The sequence below is a fragment of the Rhinolophus ferrumequinum genome, chromosome 2 (genome assembly GCF_004115265.2).
Source record: "Rhinolophus ferrumequinum isolate MPI-CBG mRhiFer1 chromosome 2, mRhiFer1_v1.p, whole genome shotgun sequence".
Lineage (NCBI taxonomy): Eukaryota > Metazoa > Chordata > Mammalia > Chiroptera > Rhinolophidae > Rhinolophus > Rhinolophus ferrumequinum.
Window position 1 is genome coordinate 38,134,243 of NC_046285.1, and position 24,668 is coordinate 38,158,910.

At 39.0% G+C, this 24,668-nt stretch overlaps 1 protein-coding gene across 2 annotated transcripts in view; it reads left to right on the top strand.

Annotated features, from left to right (window-relative positions):
• The first annotated feature begins 11,732 nt into the window (after positions 1 to 11,732).
• The window catches only part of NECTIN3 (nectin cell adhesion molecule 3), a 117,996-nt gene continuing 105,060 nt past the window's right edge, over positions 11,733 to 24,668 (top strand). The window contains exon 1 of one of the 2 annotated variants that reach the window (XM_033129375.1): positions 11,733 to 12,315. In XM_033129375.1, the coding sequence (XP_032985266.1) occupies positions 12,153 to 12,315 (163 nt within the window). In that variant the 5' untranslated portion in view covers positions 11,733 to 12,152. The remainder of the gene's footprint in view (positions 12,316 to 24,668) is intronic. The other variant, XM_033129364.1, reaches the window with a different exon arrangement.

Here is a 24,668-nt window from a genome sequence, read left to right on the forward strand (position 1 = left end):
CAGAGATTTAATGAATTATGCAATATTCTTTTAATACATTCTGTTATATCAATATATTACATTATGTTACTATGTTAATATAATAAACTTTATTTATATCAGCCACTGGTTTTTGTTACTCAGTCTTACAGAAATTTCTAATGTCCTCATTCTAATCATAGCATTCAATCTAATTGATCATTCCCTCTTTCTAAAAACATTCTTGTCCCTCAGTTTCAATGATACCATATTTGCAGTTTCACTTTTTCCTTTCTGGCAAGCCCTCAGTCTCTTTTGCTAGAGCTGCCTTTTCTTCAACGTGTCATTTAAATATTCCTACTTCTCAGGATTACGTCTTATCTGCTCTACTAGTGTCCTAAGTGAACTCAGATACAGTACTAACATGTCTTGAATACAATCAATTTGCTAATTACCTCAAAACTTATTTTCCCCACCTAACCAAGTTTATGAGTTCTATATCTGAATATCTAATAGTGTACTCAAAATATCTGCTTGAATGTCTCATCTGCCCCTCCAAGTTATACTTGCTCCTAAAATTGTCATATCTCGGTGTATGACATCACCACCTACCCAGTGCTCATGTCAGAAACCTCATGATCATCCTTGATTTTATTCCTCTTACCCTTAAAATCCAACCAATCTCCAAATCCTACCAATTTCTTTCCAGGTTGGTGAAGTTCTTGATTTTTATCACTTTGGCTCTAACTATCATCATCTCTGGCTTGAATGCCTGTATCTACTTAACTAATTCTTGAATTTAATCTTGATTTTATCAGTCCATTCTCTCTACGGTACTCAGATTGCTATTTTTAAAAATGGAAAGTCGATCATGTCACTTCTCTATTGAGAATCTTTCAATGGCCTCCCATTTCTGTTAGAATGAAGTCCAAAATACTTAAGATGATCTATAAGTCTCTCCTTTACCTGGACCTTTTCTACCTTTCTATTCTGTATTAGTCAGTATACAGTCAGAAAAATCAAACCCAAGGACAATTTCAATGAGTGAGATATTACCCGAAGCTCAGGAATATGCTACCCCCTGGGCTGGAGTCCACTGGCCTTCACTGCTCTTTGCTATGCTGGAGACAGGGACCTGTTCCTATTGCTGTTAGAACTAAACAGTCACTTGCCTTTCTAAAGGTGCTGCTAAAAACCTTTACTGACTACTAGAGCCCAGAGTCTTTTACCACTTCTCTGGCTACTACCTGAGGCTTTACCAGAAGCAGAAAAAAATGGCTTCGTTATTTCTCCTACTCTAAATGTTCCATCAGTGCTGCATAGTGGCAGAAATTAACAGAAACTATGCTGAAAATGAGTCTGCAAAATGTAGTTTGCCGACTTCCAGCCCTTGTGATTCAGAGAACACAGAAGGCCAGGAATGGAGCCAAGAACTACACACAAATAACTGGCACATGCTCCTATTCTAATTTTTCAAACTGACCAAACTGTGAGCTTTACACTGAACCCTTTCAAGACACACACACACACACACACACACACACACACACACCCCTAATATGATTTTCATATGGTCAATACCAATTCATTTTCTGGGTTTTAGCTTAAATAATGAAGTTATTTTTGACTTAATATATTAATTTGGGTCCCCTAATATATACTCTCTGGCACCCTGTGTCTTTCTTCACAACATTAATAAAATTGTAACTAAAAGGTGCATAATTATTTAATACTTGCCTCCCTGCTAAACTGAAAAGTCGTGGAAAAGAAGGACCTCTACATCTTCTCTACTGCTCCCTCTCCACTGCATGGAGCATGGATAATCTGGAATATTTACTGAATAAATGAAATGTACCTTCTATCATAGCATTTGAAAGGATAGTTCATTCATTGTCAATATCCCTCCTGGGGAAAAATATTTAATAGTTCTGAAAGGTTATTTTATTATTAGGCAAAAGGGTCAGTTTCTCAGGGATTTCTCTCATGCTGTTATAAATATAGATATCAGCAGAAATGACATATTAGTTTTTCTACGTGAGTTGTTTTAAAAGTATGAATGCCTAGATCTTTTTCAATAACATAGTATATTTCAGTTATTTAAGTAACTGTATAGATAGTTATCAAATTAGATAGGAAAAGACAAATTCAAGGAATTAAATAGATGGAATTCTTATGAAATACAGAAAGGGCAGAGTAAAGAGGTCAAAGAAAATTAGAAAGCAAAGGTTCCTTCCAATCCTGAGGTTCTAGCCATCTAATAATGCAATCACATATGAAAATAACAATAAAACCTCTTTATTTACATAAATATTCACATACATTTTATACCAAAATGATATTTCAAACAGTGGATGGCACTAGCTAAGCATTAAAATATTTGATCATAAGAGGGATAGAACTGGTTTCCTTGACAAACTGGCTTATAGCTTCCCAATTTCGTTCTGTTCATTAGGTCAACACCTTTGTTTGGTATATTCCCATAACAGGCTGAGGGTAGCAGAGCTATCAGCTGTCTATTATCTTTAAAGCTGGGTTCCTGATTCTGAAATTGGATTTTAAGAATTCTAATACTCAAAGTGTTTGATCTGTTTCTAAGAGGTAAGTTATATCTATGCCCTTCCATCCTCACCTGCTTAGAAAATAACAACCCATAGGTTCTGATTTGTGAGGGAAAGTGGAGATGAAGTTACTGTCACTGGACTTTTAAATTATTTCTGAGGGAGGGACAAGATAAGTTAAATTAGGACATGATTGATTTAATTCATCTAAGAGAGCTTCAATTTTTTTTTTTTTTCAGGGAAATAAGAAGCAATGTTATCCAATGAGAGTGCATGGGCTAAGGAAAAAGATGGGAGCCTGAGGAGAAAGGCAAACATTTGGAGCACTCACTGTAAAGATTTCAAAAAGGATGATTATAAGAACTACTGAATAGCTTTGAGAATCTGAGGGAAGTTTGATACCATGAATTTCAAGAATCATACCTGGTACCCTTTTGAAATTTTATCAAGCAACTCCTGATCTATGACAGGAATACAGAATGTTGTCAGTGAGGGTTAGCCAGGCAGACAGGGGCTGGTGAGTACATTATTGAAAAGTTTACCATGGAGTCCACTCTGGAAGGGAAGGTAGAGAAGCCAGAATGAGAATGATGGATTTAGAGATAAGTGGTAAAAGACAAAAACTGGAAGACACAGAGTAACTTCAACAGTGTTGATAAACTGGCAGGAAAAAAGGAGGCTAAGTTAGAAAAAGTTCTTCAGTGAGAAATTCCTACTCAGACTAAAGGTCCACCAGAGGTTGAAAAGTATTGATGTTGTCTAGGATTTCAAGTAGAAGCAGAAGATAAAAGTGTACACAGATGTTAAAAAGAGGACAGGTTGTTGAATGAAAGCTACAGAACAATCATTTAGAAATAGATACACCCAGCCCTGTTCCAGAAAAACACAAAACAAAACCCAGAAGCTTTCTATAGAAGATGATGCAAAAATATCTTAAATTTTAAGAGAAAATCCAGTTTTCATTTAGTGTTAGAAGGTAGAAATGTTAGTAAAGGCAAAGATATGGGCCATGTTAAGGGCAATCTGGTGGTGTGGTGCCCACACCGAACAGTTCTCCAACCTCTAGACCAGGGGTGTCCAAACTTTTTTCAACGTTTTTCACCAAGGGCCATATTCGGTAAAATACACAAACAGCTGGGCTACTCACTCGAGGTGAAGTACGTATTGCCTCGCCTGGTTTATTTAAGTAAACTAAATATATTTTTGGAATTTGCTGCGGGCCAATAAAAAATGGATCGTGGGTCGCAGTTGGCCCGTGGGCCGCAGTTTGGACACCCCTGCTGTAGACCCAATGGGTATCCTACAATTCAGTTATAACACTACTTGGAATTTGCACAGACCCCACAAGTTAAGGGCCCAGTCCCAGAAGACTGCCCCCACTTCAGATGCCAATCACAAGTCCCAAGGTGTCATCTGTATTTCTAACCACCTGGCTGTAAATCTATGACTCCTGTTTTGCATTTGATAATTTGCCAGAGGTAGCTCAGGACCAAGGGAAACACTTATTACTGGTTTATTATGGCCAAAGGGAAAAGATGCATAGGGCAATATATGTGGTAGGGGAGCAGAGCTTTCATACCTTCTCAGAATGCACCAACTCTCTATGTGTTCACCAACCTGGAAGATCTCAGAACCACTTTGGTAAGGGTTTTCAATGGAAGTTTTATTAAGTAGGCATGATCGAGTCATCATCGGCCATTGGTGATGAAGCCAATCCCCAGCTCCTCTTCATCCTTGGATGTTAGGGGTTGTGGGCAATCAACCCCCATCCTCCAAGTCACCTCATTAGCATAAATGCAGATATGGTTGAAAGGGGTTTGTTATAAATAAGACACTTCTCTCACCCTATTACTCAGGAAACTCCAAGGGTTACAGGAGCTCTGTGCCAGGAATCAGAGATGAAGTTCAAATATATATTTCTCATTATATCCCAGTTAGTTTTCTACTGCTGCTATAACAAATTACCACAGACTCCGTGGCTTACAACAACACAGATTTATTGTCTTACAGTTCTGTGGGTTAGGATTCTAGCACTGGTCTCACCTGGCTGAAACCAAGGCATAGGCAGAGTTGCATTCCTTTCTGGAGGCACTATGGGGGAATCCTTATCTTTGCTTTTCCATTCCAAACATTGCCATCTTCTTTGGGTTATTATCCCTGTCCTCTATCTTTAAAGCCCCGGACGCTGTATCTCTGACCATTTTCATAGTCACATTTCCCTCTGATCCTTCTGCCGTCCTCTGACTTTGAAAGACCCTTTGTGATCATATCGGGCCCACCTGAATAATTCAGGATACTCTCAGTGTTTTTAAGGTCAGCTGATTAGCCACTTTAACCATTTGCAAACTCAATTCACCTTTGCCATGAAACCTAACGTATCCACAGGTTTCGGGGATTAGAATATGGAAATCCTTGGGGAACCGTTGTTCTGCCTACAACGGGAGGAACACTGCAGAGGTATGTAAGCAATAAAGAAGGATGCTGAGGGGTATAAATGTCTAACTAGTATATTGTTTTATATACCTGAAACTAATAAAAAAAAGAAGAAGAAGGATGCTAAATTAATGCATTCTGCTTAATGGAAGTCAGTTTATCAAAACTTGTTTCAAGATTTCAGTGGGATGTGGGAACATGAGCCTTGACAAAATTCTTCTCCCAGGTGTCTGATCATTAATATGCAATTCCTGAATCTATGTTTAAAAATACTAACACATAGTACTACTAATAATAACAACAAAGCAAACACCTCTTGGGCTTTATATATCAGGCTTGTTCGAAAGTCATTACGTGAACTAATTTTGTCCTTAAACAACATTGTAGAAAGGAATAACCATTTTCCCTATTTTCACATGAGGAAACTAACAAACTCAATAGCTTGCCCAAGATCGCAAAATAGAGAATTTGAACTGAAACGCAGGCAGTGAAGCTCCAGGGCTTTTAACATTACATACTACAGCTTCCCTGTGTGCATCCCTCTGGGTTGGGAGAAGTGGAATGCCTGACAAGTATCTGTTTTGGTTCAGATACCAAAGGGTACAAGTTAGAAACAAGCTTCAGGCAATTAATTAGGGCAGGATCTGTTGAAACACCCACAGAAGGAAAAATGGCTCTTCATTGTATTGAACCTATGTATCAGACACCAGATTTTAGTTCAGTTCAATCTAAATACAACAGCAAAACCATCCATAAAACTATTCTTTCTTTTCTCTCCCTTCCATTCAACAAATAGTTATTAATTAATATTAAAGAAACTGTACAGGACATTACATGAATCTGAGACATGCCCATAAGAATTGACGGAATAATATAAAGTGGAAGTAAACTGTAAAATTTGCCCAATAATTTATAAAACTATCAATTATATCACTGGAACCTTTGTCATTTGATCCTCCCCATTTTCTTCTCCATATTCTCTCCTCTTTCAATATCCCTCTGCTTCTGTCCACATTTTCACTACCTTGTTGGAGTGCTTCTCTTTTGCTCAGGAGTTTTTGCATTTTTCTTCCCTCATTTGTCGGTATTACTATCTTTTAGTTAGCCATGCCACCTTCAAACCACTGTGGAAATAAACTATTTTGTTTTAAAATACTAAAATTCTCCTGAATGCATTTTCTCTTTTCAACTTTATCACTGCTCAAATTCATACTTTCATTCTCTCTGCTCCTTACAACTTCTTTACTAAATTTCTGCTTATACTTCTCCCAAATCCCTTGACAATCCATCCATCTTCACCTTCACTGTTCTTTGACTTTTCTAGCAAAACTAATCTAGTCATTCCCTCCTCAAAATTCTTCATTTGTTTCCAGGATTGAAACCAGATAAAATTGAAACTTCTTTATACAGTTTAAAAATGCCCTGCCTACTCATCCAACTTCATTTTTTACCTGTTCCCCTAATTCCCCTTTGTATTTAACCCTCTAGCAACACAGAAATACTTGTGGTTTCCAAAACACATTATACTCTGTCATGCCTCTGTAACCTTCCATCTGTGGTTCTCCTATTCCCTCTGCTGTTTTTTACCCCATCTCTATGGAAAACCTCTAGTCATTCTTTAAGACTATTCAAATGTTATCTTCGCTGTTAAGCCTTCCCAGTCTCTTTTAAAAAGCACATGTAGAACTGCTCCTCTGCCCTCTCTTATACCGTACATTGTTTACAAGAATATTGTTATTGGTTTTGGAGGTCAAGACTTGGGTTTTTTCCATTCCCAACACCTAACATAGACTCCAGCACATACTAGTAGCTCAACCATCTTTGCTAAATTTAACCTACCCTTTTATTCAACCTACCGTAATGCCATGGCATAGTTCTTCTTTCTGCCTAAATATTGGTTCCTCAAACTGTATTCTTTGGAACCCTATTGCTCTACAGAAAAAATGGATATATTATAAATAGAGTTAGCCTTTTGATAGCTATGTGAAGTGTATGTTTGTTTTCATTGTCTAAGTTTAGGAGAAAAGTACAATTCTTCTCCCAAATAACCCTTATTTTTTAGCTCCATAATGATGCTCAAGTGCAATCAACGTCCATAAAAGAAATAAATCACAGAAAAATTAAAAATTGTATTTGTTTTTACCACAATCTCTATGAGGAACATCAACAACAAAACAAATCATATGTATATATGACTAAAACACCTTCAAATTTACTTATTTCAAACCTACCTCTGCTCAATCTGGATTATTGCAGATGAAATGAACAAATTTTGCTCATTTTCCTTATTGCTTTTATTTACGTTAATAGATGGATTGATGTTGGCTCTGTGATTTTAAACAGTTTGACTTAGAGAAAAATAACTGTCACAAGGGAAGCTTTTGAGAAATAGTCACTGAGACATAGAGCATCAATCAAGGTCTGATCTGGAAAACAGAAACCATACTATGTTACCGAAGGAACTTAATAATAGAGTGTGGTTACGCAGGAGTTGGAAGGGGCGTCTCCAGACTGAAAAGTATAACATTGAGGGGACCCAGAGATCTGAGATGTAGGAAGTCATTACCACTTTTAGAGCTGGGGGAACAAAGGGAAAAGTTTGAGTTATTAGAACTCATAAACTGAGAGGAGGAATACTGTTGAACTAGGGACTGGATTTCTGAGAAGTGGGCACAGCCTGGCTGGTGCTAGTACCTCTAAAGGGTCGTAAGGAGTCTGGTTCTTAGAGTATAAAACAAGTGGGAGGCTGGAACCAACTGCTGATGAGAGGGTGAAGGGCTATTACTGCTGACGTGATGCTGGTAGGAGCAGGAAGGAAAGGAACAGGAGTCTTCTCCCCTACTCCTGCATTCCACCTTCCCTCCAGAGATTTCTATTGATAGAACCTACCAAGAAGTCAGTTGGCAAGAGAGACAGATTGCAGAGTTACAGCCCGTTTTACAAACCCAGAGTGTGGAGGTGTGACTATGGAGGGGAGAGACAATAGTTTAATAAGCAGCACTAAAGGCAATTAAATCAAGAGTCGTAAGCAACAGTCAGTATAATTGTCGTCCAGCTTAAAAACTCAACATGATCATATACTCAAGACGTTAAAAAATTAATACTTTTGTTGAGTTTATCTGCCATTAGACATGCACCTGAGTATTCTATGTCACTATGCTTATCATGGAATCATCCAATCTGGAACCTATATGGTAGATATTGTTCTAGGTGGTTGAGTTTCAAAAGTGAAAAAATAGACAGCTCCCCACCCATCCTTGTGGAACTTTCATTTTAGTAAAGGGAAAATAGACAATAAAGATACAGCATGTCATATGGTGAGTGCAGTGGAGAAAAAAAAGTTAAGAGGGGATAGGGATTGGGGATGGAGTGGCTCTTCCATATAGGGTGATCATAGAAGATCTCAATGATAGAGTGAAATCTGAGCAAAGACCCAAAGGAAATATAAGGGAGAAAGCAGTATGTACCTGTGGCAGGGAGATCTTTTCAGTAAGAAATAGTTGCATTTGATAAATGTGAGGTTGGTGAAGATTTGCGAAGGAGTGGTTTTTGTTTATTTTTTTCTTGTGAGTTTGCAGTTTGTTTCTTAACTATTTGCATAGTTCTGCTTTAGAAGATTGCGATTATAGCAGGGTAAAATCAACTTATTATCAAATATAGTACCAAGTTCAAACATTCCACAAAGTATTGCTCATCTCTTTCACTGAGGAAAAAGCTAAACTTCTTCAAGTAGCAGGTTATAAAAAAATTGCTGATGGTAAGTGGAACTACCAACAGTACATAATGGCCTACCTACCTCTACTGTAAAATACTTCCTTTGTTTCGGAGACAGCTATGAAATTCTAATAATCTCAAACCCTTCAACTGGATTGAGTAAATGTAAAATGCCCAGCACTGTATGTAATTACTTCTTTGTTAACATTTCAACCTTTGTTTTTTAGTTAAGCGTTAATGAACTTCAGCGACTGGCCAGCAGTCTTTGAGACAGAAAGTGGGATGGATACCACCAGTATTCTTAGCCCCAAACAACAAAACCATTTTTGGCACTAGGATCACGTTGCTTTTTATTCAGACAATATTTTTCTTGGAAAATACATGCATACTTTGCATTCAATGGTCTAATATTAATGTTAGCTGTAATTAAGTATTCCTTTAACCATTTTGTCCCTAAAACAGTAAGAGTGAACTTACCTATAAAGTTAGACAATAAAAATAATATAAAACTCGGTGATACTCTCATGCTAAAGGTTTTTGAAAAATCAACAGTAATTCTAGTCCTTGAAAAAAATGAGCTGTACTACGTATGTCGTGTAAAATCTTTTTCTGTAGCTAGTATTAATAATGTCCAACAGAAAAGCTTGGGGTGGGTATGTCTTTGAGGAGAATGTACTTTAAGACTGGACACAGAAAGTAGAAACTTAAGTTACTTCAGTAAATTTGGTTTTTAACTTTAGAAGGAATCTTGAGAGGTCAGTAGTGCCCAATGGAAGGCAAGCACTCGGTTCTAGCAGGAAAACCATCACACGTGGCTTGTAGTATTTGCACTTAACCTCTGTGCCTAGGTTCCTTCTGCTGTCAAGTAGGGATAATGGTAATTGCTACCTTCTGTGAGAAGAGTGTGCCTTGACATTTCTGGCTGAAGATGCTATATCAACACAAATTATTATTAGAACATAATGCGTGTACTCATATGCACATAAAACACCAGCATGGTGCACTTTTAATGCTTATATAACATTTATAAATACTGCTCACCCAAGCTTTCTCTTCACTTTAGGTCAGAGGAGAATATAATCATAGCATGCCACTAATCCAATTTCTCAAAATATGGAGGAAATATATTTTCTAAAGCTCCATATCATCCTTTTGAGAAGCACTAAACCGGCTAATCCCTCATGGTCTCTGTAGCAATTGCAGGACGGCCCTCATATTAAGCCTTTGGCACCTTTTCAAATGTTGGCTAAATTACTTGTTCTGGAGACTGGAACCATCAGGGAAAGGCTGGGGGGATGAAATTGACTAGCGATATTAAAATTTGGGTTAACATTTAACTGAGTATCAACGACTTGTTAAAGTGCTATCCAAACAGGTAATTAGCTATGTAGTAGCTGTGCAGTGTGCTGTCTAAATTTAGCAGTGAAATTACGTTTAGGAAATGCGAAAATAGGAAAATAAATTTTCTCAAGGGAAACCGTGGTGTCAGCATAGCTGAGGAATGTCACAATAACTACATTTTGTCAATTATGATCCTCATCAGGGGATCTCCGGAGCGAACGCAGGACAAGGTTTATTTCTAAGTGCATCCTGAGAATAGGAGATGGAAAGGAGTGGCCACTTGCGGGAGACAGTCTTACAGGGAATGGCAGAAGCACGCAGGCACAGAGAGGGAAAGAAACGGGGATGGAGTAAAAGAGGTTCCAAACTCAGCGCTAGGAGACAGGATGGCAGGTAGAAGTTAAAAAGAGAGGTGGGTAGAACCGTGTGCAGCCTTGCAAGTGAGTTAAAAATTGTAAGCTAGTGGGTGGAGGGTGGGAGACGCTGGTGATTGAAGGGGTAGGACAGCGTGATCTTGGTGGCAAGCAAACATTAGTTTAGCTGAGACAGGCGGCTAAATCATTGTTTGACATTCTTCTTATTGGAGCACATTTGTGGCTACCGGTGGAGATGGCAAGACCTACGTAAAATTAATGGTGTCACGACTGAGAACGTGCGTCCTCTGCTTCCAGTCCCCATCCGGACAGTCCAAACTGTCCACCACCCGCGCAGAACCGCGGGTGGCTCTGGCTCCAAGGTCAGGCCACCAGGGCTGTGCGTGGCTCGCAGAAAAAGAGCGCAGGGCGCGCAACCCGTCTGGGGTGAGGACGCGTCGTGATGGACCACAGGTGCTTCTCTTAAGGGAAAATGTTTAACACTTCCCGAGGTCGCTTTCCCGCAATCAGTTCAAAGGAAAACGAGCAATGAAAATAAAATTACACGTGCTAACATGCAAATGAAACAAAACCAAAGAAAAACACCACCGCATTCGAAGCGCTCCGATCGGGGAAATCCAAGGCCTCCTGTTGCCAGTCGCCAGACGAGGACAGAGGACAGCCCAACAGCCAGGAGAAGTAAAAGTGGGAAAGCAAACCTTCTGGCGCCCCTCTCCTCTCCCGGAGACGCTGACCCTTCCACCAAGCCGCCCTCCCAGTGAAAGGAACAAAAAACGCCCGTGCAAAAGTGCCTCCGCGTGCTGGGGAAGTGGGGCTGGGAAGAAGGGAGGAATTCGGAGAGCACAGCCGACCCAGGAAGCAGGAAGGAGAAAGTCTCCCCTTTCAGCCCCCTGTGTCCCGGCGAGGAGACAGATGGCTACTAGTCCAGCAGGCTGCGTCCAGCTTCCTAGACAGGAATCTTTAGCACGGGCAACGGAAGGGCCACACCATCCTGCCTTCCTCCCCCACACCCTCCCCGGTTCCCGGTCCCCGCCAGAGGGAGAGCACTGTTCGGGTGAGGCAGGCCGGGAGCCGGATAGTCCCGCCGCCCTCCGCCTCTGTCTGCGCCGGGGCGGCTGTGGACCCGCGAGGGTTGGAGTGGGCGAGACCATTGGAAAAGCTGGGAAGGGGGGACAAGGCAGGAACGAGGGGCGGGGCCTACTAACCTATTCCAGATTTTCCAGTCCTTTTTAAAGCCCTGCTTTGGGAGAAACCGCGTTATCAAAGTGGAGAGAACAGATTTTTTTTTTTTTTGAAAGGGGAGGAGCGTGTGTAGGGCAGGGGTGGGAGGAGAAGCGGCTGGCACTCTGGGATCAGACGGGAGCAGGAGTTGACTGGGGAGGGCGAGCGAGTTCTACGTAGCGCCCGCTCAGAGGGTCGGCTTCCTCTCCCCCTCCCGCGCGGGGCGGGGTGGTGCGTTCCGAGTTCCCAGGAGTTCGAAGCGGGCGGGTGCCGGGGGGAGGGGAGTGGCGGCGGCGGCGGTGGCGGCGGGCGGCTCCTGCCTCAGCTTCGGCAGTGGCGTTGGCGACGGCAGAGTCGAGGCAGCCGCGAGCGCTCCGCTGAGTGTCAGCCGGCGGCGACGGCTCAAGAACTAGGAGTTAGGGACGCGCGCGCCGGACCTTCCGCTGCCGCCCTACAGCGGCAGCTGCTGCTGCCGCCGCCCAGAGCCTAAGGAGCTGAGGCTGGGGGAGTTGGTGGGGGCAGGCGTGCGAGCGGGCTGGGGGGAGGGTGGGGAATGGCGCGGACCCCGGGGCCGGCTTCGCTGTGTCCCGGAGGCGGCAAAGCACAACTTTCCTCCGCTTCTCCCCCTGGGGCCGGGCTCCTGCTGCCGCCCCCGACGCCACCGACGCTGCTGCTACTGCTGCTCTTCCCGCTGCTGCTCTTCTCCCGGCTCTGTGGTAGGTGAACCTCGGCGGCCCGAGCGGGCTGAGGGAGGCGAGATCGAGGGTCCCATCGCCGCTGAGGGAGGCGAGACCGAGGGTCCCATCGCCGCGGCCGGGTCGGCCGCTCTCCTGAGCGGCGAGGCGGTTGTGTTCGGCGGTTGGCTGCACGAGCGGGTGCCGCGGACTTTGGCTGGAAACTTTTCGCCGCGCCCGGGGCGAGGCCCGGGAAGGGCCAGGGCCAGCGAGTGCGGCGCTGGCCGCCCTCTCCCCTCCCCCGCGGCCGCGCAGCTAGCCACGCTGATGGCCAGGGTTCGGTGGTGGTGCCTTCTGCACCGACTCCTCCGGCGTGTGTGCTCCGGCGACCGTTACTTCCTCGCTCCTTGGAGCCGGAAGCCGAGGGCACGGACTTCTGGGCTGGGGCTAAGGTGCCGGGATGCACATTTGCCGCCTCCTTTTTTCCCCGTGAAACTTGAGCTGTGAGACCAGATACCTTTAGGGACCGAGCCCGACGGAATGAAGCCTTCGGTTCCACCCCTCGTAGCCTTCCACTCGGGAGAAGGCACCGGGTTAGCCCACCCTGCAGCATCCCCTACAGTCAGTTTTCTTTGGTCGTCCGGCCAGGTTCTGTCCTGGCTGCCTCTGGATGGCTTTGCCATTGAGCCCGTCGCTGCCTTCCAGTTTGTGGGACGTCCGTCACACTATCAGTGATTATTTTTGCAAACACTGTTTGTCCTCAGGAGCTTAAATACCCGAAGGCATCGACTCTTCTGATCCAAAAAACCTCACGCCCCTTCCATGGTTCTTTCCCCTCGTGTTGTTAGTTTTCCTGTCACTTTTGGGAGCTAGTCTTTTTGTAAGTTCTGTTCCTAGGTATCAAGAGACTAGAAGCCTACTTGTTAAGGATCGTGTAAAATGTGTCTTTCGTGCAAGAGAGATGGACGTAAGTGATCATTAATGGAAGGTGGTGATTTGGGAAAATAGGGTTACTAGTTTTTGGGGATTAGCCCTATCTGTCCTTTGGTAATACCGAAACACTGCAGGTTATTCATTCCAAGACTTACTTGCTGAGGATGGTGGAGAAGCAAAACTTAACGCTTGTTGGAAGATTGGTTTATCTAAGATATTTTCACTGGTATGTAAGGCTGCTGTTGGATCTCAGTATGTAAGGAAATCTTAAATGAAACCAGAAGTTTTACCAGTATTTGTAAAAAGGAAAGATGTGTGCAGATTTCTTGGATAGTGTGATTTAGAAGAAAGAAAATTCTGTTCGGGGTAGGTGTGTCAGAGTTGTTGGTTATGAGGGAGGTAAAGTTTTCAAGAGATTGAGTGCCCCTCATAGGCTGAGAATTTCCACTACCAATTCACCACTACGTTTCAAGCACTGTAATGCAAGTTTCAGATTTTCGGAGTATAGTATGATAAATGGCACGTTATCTAATCTACAGTGTTTTTGTAGCCCCACTCTCCAGATGTTTGGTTCCACTACACAATTTCTTAATGCTGTTACAGATTGAATTTGTGTCCTGTTCTTTTCCATGAAGGAGGATTTGTGGATTACAGTTGGGTGGGAGAGAAGTTGAAGGGGGTATTAACAGTTTTACTACCTTGACTTAGATTGTGTTAAGAACTGAGAGAATATTATTTGTACCTCCATAAAGGCTTGTCTAGCTAGGCGAAAGCCCTGTGGAAGACTGAAGCTAGGTAATGTGTACAGCTAATACAGGGAAATAGAATTTAGATAATAATTTCACAGTTATTGTGCAAGTGAAGTGTTGATTACTTTTTGAAAGAACACTATTGCTTTTCACATGGAAGAAAAGAGTTGTTTTTTTCAAATCTCTTTAATAATGTGCTATAGAAGGGACTTCCATATTTAGGACTCAGAGTCCTAAAAATTCAAACAGTATAGGTAAATGGACTGTGATTTAGAGGAGGTGTAAATTGAAGTTTTTAGAGTCAACTTTGTTTGTAGTTGTAGAAACAGACACTAGCTTTGTGTTACTGTGCACTGCTCGTTTAAAGAGCTTCCATTTTTGACTTATGGTGTTATCACACCCTAATTTGTGAACCCTTATGATGAGTTTTTTTCCATCAACCTTTCTCTATTTTAAATTCAGTCTTTGAGTAGGACACGGTTATAATGGATGCTTAGTACGTATGGAAACAGAATTTTCTTCATGTAACCTGTTCATCTGACATTCATAGTACTGATTGTAAGGTTTTGGCATGTACTAATGTTTGAGTAGTCAGTTTTAAAGTTGAAAAGACTTTTTGGCTTTAAAGAGATTTGCTAATCAGAGTGCTTTCCTTTTTTTTTTGTCACATACAGATTTCTTTTTCTTTTTGCTTGTGTTTTTCATATGCAGCTTACATCTGGCACAGTCTTAACTACGCTCAACTTCCGCAATATCATCTATTAGCACAAGATAATTATGACATCATGTTAATTTGATTGCTAAAAGAGCCCTTGAAACTAGTAGACTTGATATTCTGAAAGTTACAACAAAAATTACATTAGGTTTCCTGTTTTGAGGGTGTATATTATCTGTCATATTTGAAGAACTGAACTTTTAAAACTAAGAATTTTACAGATTGACAAATTACCAGGTTTTTTGTGTTTTGGTTTTTTTTTTTTAAGCCTAATCAATTCCTACGTATAGAGGTCAAGGAGACTAGATTTACAACACCATCTGACTTGATAAAACCAATTTATTCTGGAATTCTGTATTTCTTTATGATCATTTCGTAGGTGATCAGATTTATCTCACTTTTCCTTCCAACATTTTTCTTGAGATGTACAGAATATTAGCAGGGATATGGTATTGATGAAAGAGAAGAGAGACTATTTGACCTTAGTAACTTTATTAGAATCTAGGATTTTACTGTTTCCATTTTCAGCAGGGTTTTAAGATTAATGTTTAGAAGATGACAGAAAAGAAGACCTAATATAATATTGAACCTTTAACAGCACTTTCAGTACTTTTAATATTCCTTGCAGTTGATACGAAGTACAGTTGATAGGTACTTTGTGACGTAAAACACGAATAAGGTGGAATCCTGGCTTTAAGGATCTTTATAACATTGTGGTAGACAAAGGAAAGAGGATTTTAGGAAAGTTTGGTGTTTATGATAGAGATCTGCATGAGGTACTGTGCTCAGAAGAGGGATACCTAACCTATTAGGTAAAGATAGGTGAATGTGAACTGATCAAAAAACAAAAAAACAAAACAAAAACATACTTTAAAAAAGTTGAGTCAGGTCTTCTTATTGAGATTAGACATTGTGATAGATGGTACAAGTTTGTTCTCAATCTCTGTAGTTTATAGTTAGATACTAAATTTGATCCTGAAAAAAAAAGAATTGCCACTTACTAGATGTTTGAGTCATTGGCAAGTTATTTAACCTCAGTCAACTTCAGGTTTCCCATCTTTTTAAAAAAGGGAAATAGTATCACCTTACCTATAGAGTTCTTGTGAGGATTAAATGAAAGAATAAAATATTTAGCAGAGTGTATGCAATGTAGTAAACATTCAAATGTTAGCATTTATTATATTGAACATCAAAGCTGCCTAGCCTTGGTATCTGTCATTCTTAAGTTCTACCCTGATGTCTTGAATAATTAAGTTTTCAAGTTAATTGACTGGCTCTATTTGTACGTTACATCTTTATTTTGAGTGTATACCCCAGAATGCTCTTTAGATGTTTGTTAAATTGACTTCAGATAAATATGTAGATGAACAATTTTCAGAATATTAGGATATGGTGAAATCAACTGTGTAATTTTATGAAACCTAGTTGAATCTCCCCTTCATGATGTAGAATGCATTTTAGGACTTGGCAGTTCCATAAGGTCACTTAGAATGTTAGTGATTATATTGAAAAATGTGGTGTTGTGGAGAGGAGTCTGAATTTCACTTCTATTTTATCAAGTTATAGTATCAGATTGGGGCCTATAATACATATTGTGCATGTGAATCTTCCTGCATCCTAAACAGATAGAATTGGAAAGAACCAAATTTAAAAGCAAGCAAAAAAGACCAAATCTTCTTGTATGTTGTTACAGTATCAGGAATTGGAAAAAGCTGGGCAGTTATATATTTGTATGTGCGTTTGTGTATTGTCTTACCTGTTTGTCACTTACTCTTACATATATTTTTACATATATAATTTAATGATTCAGCAACTTTGATGTACATTTTATATCTGTATAGTTAAGGAGTAAAATTTATGTCCTATTGCCTGTTTGAAAATTATTGAAGAGAAGATGGCTATAATACCCTGGTTAAAAAGTAGTCTTTTGACATTCTGTAATTTACTCCTTAAAATTATGAGTAAATAACATATTGCTCTAGCATATTCTGTAACCTGTTAAAGGCCTCATAAAAATTGACAATAAGGACTATATGGTTTACAAAAGATGTGGCATTTAATTAATCATAGCTATTAGTTGTAAATGTAGGATGAAATCAAATAGCCCTTGAGTCAGTAATGGAATGAATACTAAAGAGGATTTTGTGTGCCAAGCACTCAGACCCAAAAATCTATGTACCATTAATGTTGTACTCTTGATTACATTTTATGTTTTTATCTAAAATTGTCTGTAAAATCTTGAACCTGTATCCTTTCCTGATTTTCATAAAAGTTCCAATTTTTATTTTTATGACAGGCTCTGACATAGTTTAATCATTACTTCAATAAAAGTTGTGTGAATCTTTATCAAGAGTGAGCTTTAAGTTTTTTCCTAAATGACTCACTTTTTATAGCATAGGTCATTACTTTAAATTTTTAGTTAGAACTGCCTCCTGTGAGTCTTAGATACAGCTATCTTGCAGGTACCAACTTTGTTTTAGAAAGGATATTGTATTACATACTTACATTTTGAATTTTTAGAGTTCAGGGAGGTTGTTTTTCTTGCAACCCTACTGACTACCCAGCATTCATTCTAATTAAAATGAGTTGGAAAGAACTACCTGTTGCATTCTGAGTAGATATTCATAAACTGGAATTTGAGGCATGTGTGAAAAGCTACCAGCTCATAACGATTAAGTGGCTAAGAATTGACAGTATGCTTTTCAACACTTTAGATGATTATTTCTTGGTGTAAGATAGTAAATTATACCTGTGACTTTTATAAATGGGAGAAGTTATAATAGTTTTTTGAAAAACTTTACTTGGTTTCCTTTAACTTTAATCGTTAAAAATAAAATCAAACTTGTTCTTATTTTAAGTAGGCTGGCCATTACACCCAGTAGAGGCTCTTTACTCTCTTAGTCTAGGTTTCTTCCGAAGAAATAAAATTTTTAAAAGCGAGGTGGGGCTATAAATTACTATTCTTAGACGGTCGGCAAAAATAGGGTCTGCGGGTGGATTTAACTCATAGTTACTAGGGAATCTTTTTTCAAAACAACATTCCAGGCACTGCTATGGACTTACTGGGTCAACAGTTTTTGCAAGAGGGGTAGGGAATGGAGCCTGAGGATTTGGGCATTTGTATTTTAAGAGACATCTTCAGTTGATTCTTCCCTTGACAAGTGCTATTTTTATAGCATTTTTATTTATGATTTGATCAAATGTAGTCACTCTTCTAAAAGAAATAATACTCCACTGTCTTGTTCACTATTTATCCCCATGTGCTTGGCATGGAGAAGCAACTCAAATTTCAAGAATTTAAACAGCAAAATCAAATTTAGTCCAAATCAGCACTGTCCAATAGAAATATGTGAGCCACATACATAATTGTAAATTAATGTTGACGCCACGCTAAAAAGTAATAAACAAATCAATCTTAATTTATTTAAGACAGTATAACCAAAATATTATTTCACCATGCAATTAATATTAAAAAATTGAGATATTTTACATATTCTTTTGAAGTAAGTACTCGAAATCTGGTATATATTTTACTCTTACAGATCGCTATTTGGGTTCGCTATATTTCTTGTGCTCAGTAGTCAGTTGTGGCTGGTGGCTTCCATATTGGACAGTGCAGGTTTAAACTATTTGTTGTCTCTGAAGTAGACTATGCCATTCTCTGGTCCTTACTCATAAGGCCTAAAATGACATTACTCCTCTTTCCTACCTAGTCAAATTCTGCAGTGCCCAGTTTAAGATTAATCTTCCCTATGAAGCCTTCCCTTACCACTTCTTGCATATAGTGAACTTTTCTTCTATCTAAAGTAGTTACTTTTTCTGTTTGTTATCTAGTATTTGATTATAAATTGTTTTGTGATGTGTGCTCTTTGCAGTAAAGACTTTACTTCAAGCTTCATTGTATGTTTCATAGCAGGTATCAGAATAAACACAAATTATTTTTTAAATTATATATAATTTTAACATTTGCTTTTTCTCCCATTATAATTGTTTAAGGAATTGATCAAATTTGCTATACCATAAAATGGTATCAGGAGAATATTTGGTTTATGATTTCATCCTCCATGTTAAAATAGAATAAAACCTATAATAAATAACTATAAAAATTTTTCTTACTTTCATTTCCTGTCTGATCCGAGATATCTTTCAAATCCTTAGTCCCTGTAGGCCTATCCTGTTCTGTTTAATAGTTTGACATGTGGTCATTAGTGGGAAATGCACTCAAATTCTATCCACTTTTTTCATGTTTTTAGGTGTAGAGCAATGTTTGCCAAAGTATTTTAGTAGAATACTAGTCTCAGAAGATATGTTTTTAGAAGAAAATATCATGGTTGAATACATTGGAGAATGGGAAAAACTAACCATAAAACCCCTTCATGGAAAGTCACTATGTGCATTAGTTTGTTAATGGTCTAAGAATTCTCCAGTAAAATACTGTTTACAAACTAATTAAATACATTTTAAGGAGGTAATATCTGTTATGTTATGCAGAACACACTGTAGGAAATATATATTTAGGTTTGTACATTTGTTATTTTTCCTACCTTATCATTATTCCTATTCCTACCTGCCAAGATGGGGGAAGAATGTGTGTGTGTGTGTGTGTGTGTGTGTGTGTGTGTACACATACATGTACATATGTAAAATATAGAGGGTGCCAAAAAAAGTACACATATTTTAAGCAAGGAAAAAACCGTGTTAAAATTGTAATACTCAATATATACCAATAACAAAAGATGAATACAAGTCGTGTGTACATTTTTTGGCATCCCCAGTGTATATACATAAGTATTTACTTAATAAACTAGTATTTACTTAATAAACTAGAGAAAGTTGATAGGTGTTAAAGATGTTGCTTGATGAGATAGTTCTTCATTGTCCTTTTCCTAAAAATACTGTTTGCTTTCTTTAGTTCTCTCTCTTTATTCCCCATTGTCTTACCTATTTTCAATCTGAGATATTTGCAGACTTGACTGAGGAGGAATACAATTCTTCCTGTGTATTGTTTTCCTCAGAATATATGTAGTTTAAGCAGCTTCTGTGGGCCATACCTCACTTGATACATAACACGTCTTACTCTGGGTTTGAGTTGTAGGAATAAAATGGGTAAATTCAGATAGCTAATCCATTTTGTAATAGAAATATGCCAGTGCTCTTATTGGGAAGGACATGAAAAAAACCCAAGAGACAAATATAAAAAATAGGTACACAGAGATGGAACTTAACTCAGTTTTTAAGAACATTGTATATAATTCAGAATGAGGTGGGCTTGACTCTTCTAAGGAGTTCTATTCAGAGGAAAAACAAAATATTAATGAAATGTTAATATTGGTAAACTGATAAGGTCACTTTCCTATAGTAACTGTTTCTATGAGTTATTCATGATAGACATGACTGTCATTACTAAAATATCGTAGGCCATCATTTTTTAAATTATTAATATGATTTTTAATTTAGTCATAGCTGCTGTGGGCTAGATTAAGATTCATTTCACAAGTGTCTTGCCATTATGAACTCCAAATTCCCTTCTAATTTGATTTAGATTAGAGATAATCATTCATGGCTATAAGTTCAATTTAATACTAAGTCAGACAATAAACTGTCAAGTTTTATCTACTCAGAGATACCCAGGTTTCTTTATTTTAAATGCAAAACTTTATAAAAAAGCTTCTCAATTTCTTTCTTTATTGAAGAGATTCAAGTGGAAGAAGGTATATAGCTAACAGTTCTATCCTTCTCATTAAGGGTAAAGGACTAGAACATGGCATTTTTCACTCAACTGTGAGTCTACATATGTTAATGTCAGCAGCAGCTACTCTAAGTCTCTGATTTCTGCTTGTTAAAGGAGGTAAATTATCACCAACAAAAACCTTGAGAAACATATGCAAATAGTACAGTTGTGTTGAATATCAACTTTTACAGTTCTCCATTCCTAAGCAATTCTGAGATTATGAATATATGATTATTTTGATGATACAGTTTCATTTGCCTAGTTCGTATTAAAACCAAAATGAACTTTAGTATTGAAATAATGGTAAGGAACTTCTATTCTCTTTCAAGTTTTTACCTTCTGTTTGTTGTACACTAGTACAGTGGTAGAGGATTTATTATTTTTTTCTTTCAAAGCTGGGATAGACCCTATAGCTGACCGACTGATTTTGAATAACAAAAAGAAGGAATATCAAGGCCAGAATTAGTAATACTGATGAAGATACCTGTTCTTAGCAAGAAACAAGACTGTTTAGTTTAGACCATTGGCATTTTTTTTCTGTATTAAGGTAGATTATTTTTACACTTTTCAATGGAAAAGCATTTTCAACTTTTAGATTTGTAAAAGAGTTAGTAATTATGGTGGCTGTTTTGAAGCCATGCATTGTTTATCAAATTTATTTTTCAATTGGGTATAAAAGGATCTGGGGCATTGGTAACAATTTTGTTGTGTTTATAATTGATAGTGAAAATGTTTAAATATATGAGTAGCTGGTGAAATTTGTATATAGCATACTGAAAAGTCTCTTGCCTTGTAAAACCTTTAATCATAATAGCATCTGTTAAAATAAAATAAAAAAAATCTGAAGTTCCGTGAGAAAAATACATATTTTGCTTTGAGGGTACTACTGTTGCTTTGCTGCCCTCTACAGTCATCTGAAATAGTCGCTCTAGATTTTTCTCCCATCAGATGATTAAACACTGCCTTGACCTGTGAGCTTTAAATTTCAGGAGTGGGTTGAGTAATATTTACTGTTAAAATATGATAATGTTTAGTTAGTCACAACAGTTGATCTCTATCTGTAATGCAGAAAATAAAGAGCCTAGAAATTGGAGCAGTAAATAGGTGGGGGACTATTCAATCAGGAAACAGGTGATAGAGCACCAGTGAGTGCTGGGTAGTACAGAGGAGACCGCAGTGAAAAAAGCGTGGTGGCTGCTCCCAGTCTTACAGATGTATTAGTACGACGTGTGTGTGTGTGTGTGTGTGTGTGAGTGTGTGTGTGACAGAGAGAGAGAGAGAGAGAGACATTGAGAGAGATTGGTTTCCATTTGTGAGGAAAAGTCAATGAAAAAGTGGGCATTCTAGGCTGAAAAGAAACCATTGGACTGAAGACTGCAAGGAATTAATGTTCTCATGTGGTTCGAGCATGAGCTTCATGTTTTAAATACCTTGCTGAAGAGATTAAGCTTTGTGTAGTAGGCAGTGAGGAGTTTCTGGAGGCAGATAAATACTGAGTCTGTGATTTGAGAATATTGTATAGCTCTGACAGCAGTTTAAAATATATATTGGAGATATGAGAGACAAGCAAAAGGGAAAACCATTGCAATCATTCATGGGAAGAGAGGACTGTGGAGATACATGACAATTTGGCAGAGGGATTTGAAGGGAGTGATGGCTCTGAGAATTAAATTACATGGTATTTGGATCTCAGTATGGGTGAGGAAGGAAGAATTGGATGTGAACTTAGGTTTCTGTCTTGAATAACCAGAAGAGGTTGGTAAAATGATTAATCAGTCCATTACTTTTTTAGAGGAATTTTAATTGTGATGCCTCTGGAGTATATTTTAAAGCTATAGTTGGAAATTTATTGCCAGAGCATAAGGGGTAGGATGTGGGGATGATCAGATTTGAGGTATTTGGATTAGTAGAGCAGTTAGAGGAGGCAGAGGGAGAGGAGAGAAGAGAAGAAAGAAGGGAGGAAAGGGAGGTGAGGGAACTGGGAAAAAATTTCAAGATTGAGGTATTTTTGATTGGATGAGAAGAAGGAAGGGGGAGGGTCTTACTTGATAAATAGACCAATACGTTTAGTAGTTAAGGGGTGTGCATTGATGACTCAGTAATTTAGTAAAAGTGGTTAGGAGAAATAAGTCAAATTCCAACAATTTAATAGGTAAGGGGATAGTGAAAGAGTAGTTGGGTAGGCTTACTTTTGGGAAAGACAGGGAAGAGAGAGTAATTTGAGGAGGAAGAATAATGTATCAGTTGTTACGGACTGAATGTGGTCCTCCCAAAATTCATATGTTGAAGCCCTAACTCACAATGCGATGGTATCAGGAAGGGTTCTTTGAGAGGTAACGAGATTCAGATGAGGGCATGGGTTAGTGTCCCCATGATGGGATTAGTACCCTTATAAGAAGAGGAAGAGACGCTAGAGCGTTCTCTCTCCACCATGTTGAGGATACAGCAAGAAGGCAACTGTCTGCAAGCCAGGAAGAGCGTTTTGACCAGAACCTTACCATGCTAGAACCCTGATCACAGACTTCCTGTCCTCCAGATCTGAGAAATAAACGTTTGTGCTTTAAGGCACGCGGTCTGTGATATTTTGTTACAGCAGCTTGAGCTAAGACACCAGTTAATGTTCCTAATTGGAGACATTGGAAATTTAACTTTGGTTAAAACAAAATTGATTAAAGGATATTAAGGGTTCAGGTATGGAAATCAAGAACCAAAGGAGGCCAGGCATCCAGAAGCACAGCCAGGATAATGTCAAGAGGCTGTCTTTCAAGACCATTGCTTGCCACCCCTTGAGACACTGGATATTATAGTTTTGGCTCTGACACTGGCATTGCTGCTCTTAGAAATTGGATATTGTTGTTAACATAGTCCAAGAGAATATATTTTCCATGGATGTCAAGAAAGTTGAGAAAAAGCTCTTTTAATTTTATGATGAGAATTCTCTGACTTTGGGGGGGGAGGAGAAGCACATTGATACGGCAAAGTCTAGGAACAGAAAGTGGACACATTAAAAGCACAGATGAGAGAGGCTTGTCATAGAAATGATGAGAAGTTCTTCTTTTTATTAGATAGAGAAAAAGAAAATAATAGGTGAAGATGGAGAGACAGTTCCAGGTATAAGAGAGGTAAGTTACGGAGAGGCTTTGATCTTTAGTGATTTAAGTGATATATTTTGAAAACAAATGAGTGCAGGGTGATGTTGGGACTTAGTAGTAGAACCTTTGGGCAAAAATGGAGTAAAACATCACGTAAGAATGAATGATGGATCAGTACTGAGGGTGAGTTGACATTAACACGAACTTGTAAAATATGCGTGTTGGTGTGGAAGTAGTAAGTTTATGTTAGTATTTAATTGAGCAGTGTGTCCACCAAAGATTATTCTAGGTAGGTACTGTGAAAAACCAGCTGATAAAAGAATAAAATGTGTTCTTGGGGACCAATCATATTTATGTATTGAAGGAAGTAGAATAGAGCTAGATTACCAAGTGCCTTTTGAATATGTAGTAGGGTGTTGTTGGAAGTTTGGGAACAGAGACATGATGTAGGGAAAGTAGTATTTATGAAATACTGACTTATCATAAGCGTAATAGTCTAGATGTACAGTTATTAAGGCCAGAATTAGGCTGGTAATAGTAGAAATGAAAGGAAAATGTTTAAAAACGAGATAATTGAAATGCAAAATAATGCCTTTGATCATCCCAGGATATGAGGCGTGGGGAAAAATTAGTGCATTTGGCGCTTTTGTATTAGACAGATGGGAGAATAGTGTAAATATTGCTGAAAGGGAGGTTGAGGTAAGGATTAGATGTTCTATGGAAGACTGCATTAGTTTCCTAGGTTTGCCTTAACAAAATACCACAGACCGCGTAGCTTGGAACAGAAGAACCTAATTCTCTCATAGTTCTGCAGCCTAGAGGTCTGAAATCGAGGTGTCAGCAGACCATGCTTTCTCTGAGACTTTGGGTAGAATCCTTCCTTGCATCTTCTTGGCTTCTGGTTGTGACTGTCAGTCCACTGCGTTGCTTGAATTGCAGCTGCATCACCATATCTCTGCCTCTGTTGTCACATGGTGTTCTCCCTGTATGTTTCTGTCGTGGCAGGTTCCCCTCATAAGGACCGCAGCCATATGCGTTGAGCCCACTGTACTCCGATATGACCTTATTTTACATCTTAAGTACATCTGCAAAGACTGTTTTTCCAAATAAGGTCACATTAACAGGTGCTTGGAGTTAGGGCTCCAATATATCTTTTAAGGGGGACACAACTCATA